We start from the raw sequence: 2,610 nt of genomic DNA, 5'->3' as shown, positions 1-2,610 counted from the left end.
CCCGTGGCAGGGGGTGGCACTGGATGTGGGCTTTAGGTCCCTTCCCACCCAAACCATTCCAGGATTCTTTGATTCTCTGATATGCTTAAGAACTGGTTTAGGGTTGTAGAAAGAAGGGAAATTGTCTTTTTTTAGTTGTTTCAATTGAGCTGTGCATTTATCTGTTCCCTTCTTGCATTTCCAGGATGCAGAAAGCGAGAGGGAACTCGAGGAGATGCGCTTGGACCGGAAGGAATAATTCTGGAAAAACTCATCCCAGCGGGTACTGCAGAGACAGTAAAATGCCAAAGGGGCTTCATGATCCTGACAATTCCGAGTGCACTTCGTGGATAAGCCAAAGGAGCTTACAGGAGAACACACCCAGCAGCACATCCAGGAAAACATCTTGGATTTAATGGGATAAAATCGTGGTTTGTTTTCCCTCGTGCAGCACTGCATGTGTTTGATTTGAGGATCCCTAAAAATGTCACATTCCTGAAAACAGGTGTGCGTGTGGGAGTTTATAGGTAGAGTTTGTGACAGAGAAATATTTGTGGTCATATGTATATATATGGTAGATAAATGTGAGATATATACTTTGTGATATAAATATATATATTTATGTATGCAAATATATATTTTATATCACACACTCTGCCTGTCGGACAGCCTTGCTGCTGATCTCCCAGCTCATTCCTGAGGAAAACTTCAGCCAAAATTTTTTCCAGATTACTTGTTTCCTCTTTTCCTTAATGATTCATTGACTCAGTTGAAATAACTGATAATGCCTTTTGTAGATATTTAGGGGAGAGCAATTTCCTAGCAGGACCAAGGAGCTTTCCTGCGCCATCCAGGCTGGATTTTAAGAGGTTTGTTAGTCAGAGAAGTGAGGAATAAGATTTTAAACTTGAGGATTTCCTCCCAGAGAAGTTCCTCCCATCACTCCCACGAGGCTGAAAACTTCTGTCCCTCCAAATTGTGCTGCTGTGGTTTAGCTGGAATAACTGAGTTTGGAGGATAGTTATTGATCAGGGATCGGGTTCCGGGAGCAGGAATATCCCGTGGCAGAGCTGATGCTTCGCTGTGATCTTCTTCTACCACTTAGCAGATTTATTATCTTCCAATTAATTAACCTCTGGACTAATGAGGCGACGCCAAGGAGGTGAAGCCGACGACTGACATTTCCTCTGGCAGCTCCTGGTGACCAAGCAGGAACAGGGAATTGTGCTGGACACTGACACAGATGGAGAAGGAAAACCTGTCTTGAGAAATTACCCAAATATTTATCAAGGCTTCCTTGATGCCCCTTAAAATTCCAATGGCAGCTACTGAACACTGATTTTTGAGCATCTGGTCCATGATGTGGTGGTTGTGAGGGGTAAAGTGAGAAAGTGTGAGAGTAAAACATTCCTTAAATCACCTTTTTAGTCCCTCACATGTGTGATGGTTTTGTTACTTCCTGAAAATAACATTGGAAGGGAAACATACAGCAAACTCAAGTGTAAAAACTTCCTGGTTTATAGATTTGGCAATTTTTAGCTTTTTTTTTTCCCCCTCTCCAAATTAAACTCTAAAATGTTGGTGCTGGACTCTTCCCCTGCCAACCAGGCACGTGTGCAATTAACTGTATTTGCTTAAAACAATAAAAATTGGTATTTATAAATGGAAAACTAAATGCTGAGGGGCTGAAGCTGATCTCCATCTCTAACTGTAATTCTGGGATGTGTTTGGGACATTTTTATACATCCTGAGCTGCTCTCCTGTTCCTCTGTGGGATGCTGAAGCTGCCTTTTGCCCTTGGCCTGAGCCTGGTTTGAGTATTCATTTGGTTTGAGTGTGCATAACTACACAAGTTTTTGGGCTGTTTTCTGTGTGGGTTTCTCAAGGGAAGTCGGGAAATCCTCCTCAGGCACATCCCAAAGGTGATGTTTGCCGTTCCCTGCGTTGCTACCTTCCCAAAGGAGAAGTTTCAGGAGAGGGGGCAGTTTTATCTGGAGAAGGGGCATTTTTATGGCACATCCCCTTGGGCAGGTGCTCCTGGACAACACCCAGGGATGCTGAAGAGGGGGATCAGCTGAGCTGGGCAGCAACAAACACGGAGCTGCAGGGATTTGGGTGCTGCTGGGGATGTGTTGCCTTCCAGCCGAGCATCCGTGCCCAGCATTCCATCCCCCCTCCGGAGGTGGTTCTGGCTCTGGGGGGGCAGCAGGATCCATGGGGATGGAGTGAAGGGCCATCCCCCAGCTGTGGTGCCGAGTATCCCGAGGGCAGTGCTGGGGATGGAGCGAGGAGAGGAGCATCGTGTTCCCTCCATCCCTCCGGGTGCTTTCCCACAGCCCGGAGCCTCCCGGCTCACACGGAGCTCACACGGTTCCATTTGGAAAGGGAGGCAATGGAATGTTGGGAGGGTTTTTTCCTTCAATCTTCCGAGGTAGTGCTCTGAATTAATTTATTTCTGTCTTGCTTCCAGTGGTGCATTCCCCAGCAGTCCCACGGCAGCTCTTGGGCAGTGCAGCTGCCAGAGGTCCCTCTGGACTGTGGGACGGGCAAAAACTCCGCAGCAAAGGAGAACCTGGATTTGGGAGAAGGAGAATTTAATGGCATCAGTTTGAGCTGTGCCAGTCCTTGGAT

At 46.7% G+C, this 2,610-nt stretch overlaps 1 protein-coding gene across 1 annotated transcript in view; it reads left to right on the top strand.

Annotated features, from left to right (window-relative positions):
* RMDN3 (regulator of microtubule dynamics 3) overlaps window positions 1-1,654 on the top strand; it is a 22,286-nt gene extending 20,632 nt beyond the window's left edge. Inside the window, exon 10 of the mRNA XM_029965722.1 lies at window positions 185-1,654. Within this exon, the coding sequence (XP_029821582.1) occupies window positions 185-238 (54 nt within the window). The 3' untranslated portion in view covers window positions 239-1,654. The remainder of the gene's footprint in view (window positions 1-184) is intronic.
* The last annotated feature ends 956 nt before the right edge of the window (window positions 1,655-2,610 follow it).

The sequence above is a fragment of the Manacus vitellinus genome, unplaced genomic scaffold, assembly GCF_001715985.3.
Source record: "Manacus vitellinus isolate BGI_N305 unplaced genomic scaffold, ASM171598v3 scaffold_118_pilon, whole genome shotgun sequence".
Classification (NCBI taxonomy): Eukaryota; Metazoa; Chordata; class Aves; order Passeriformes; family Pipridae; genus Manacus; species Manacus vitellinus.
This window is presented reverse-complemented; position numbering and strand designations above follow the sequence as displayed.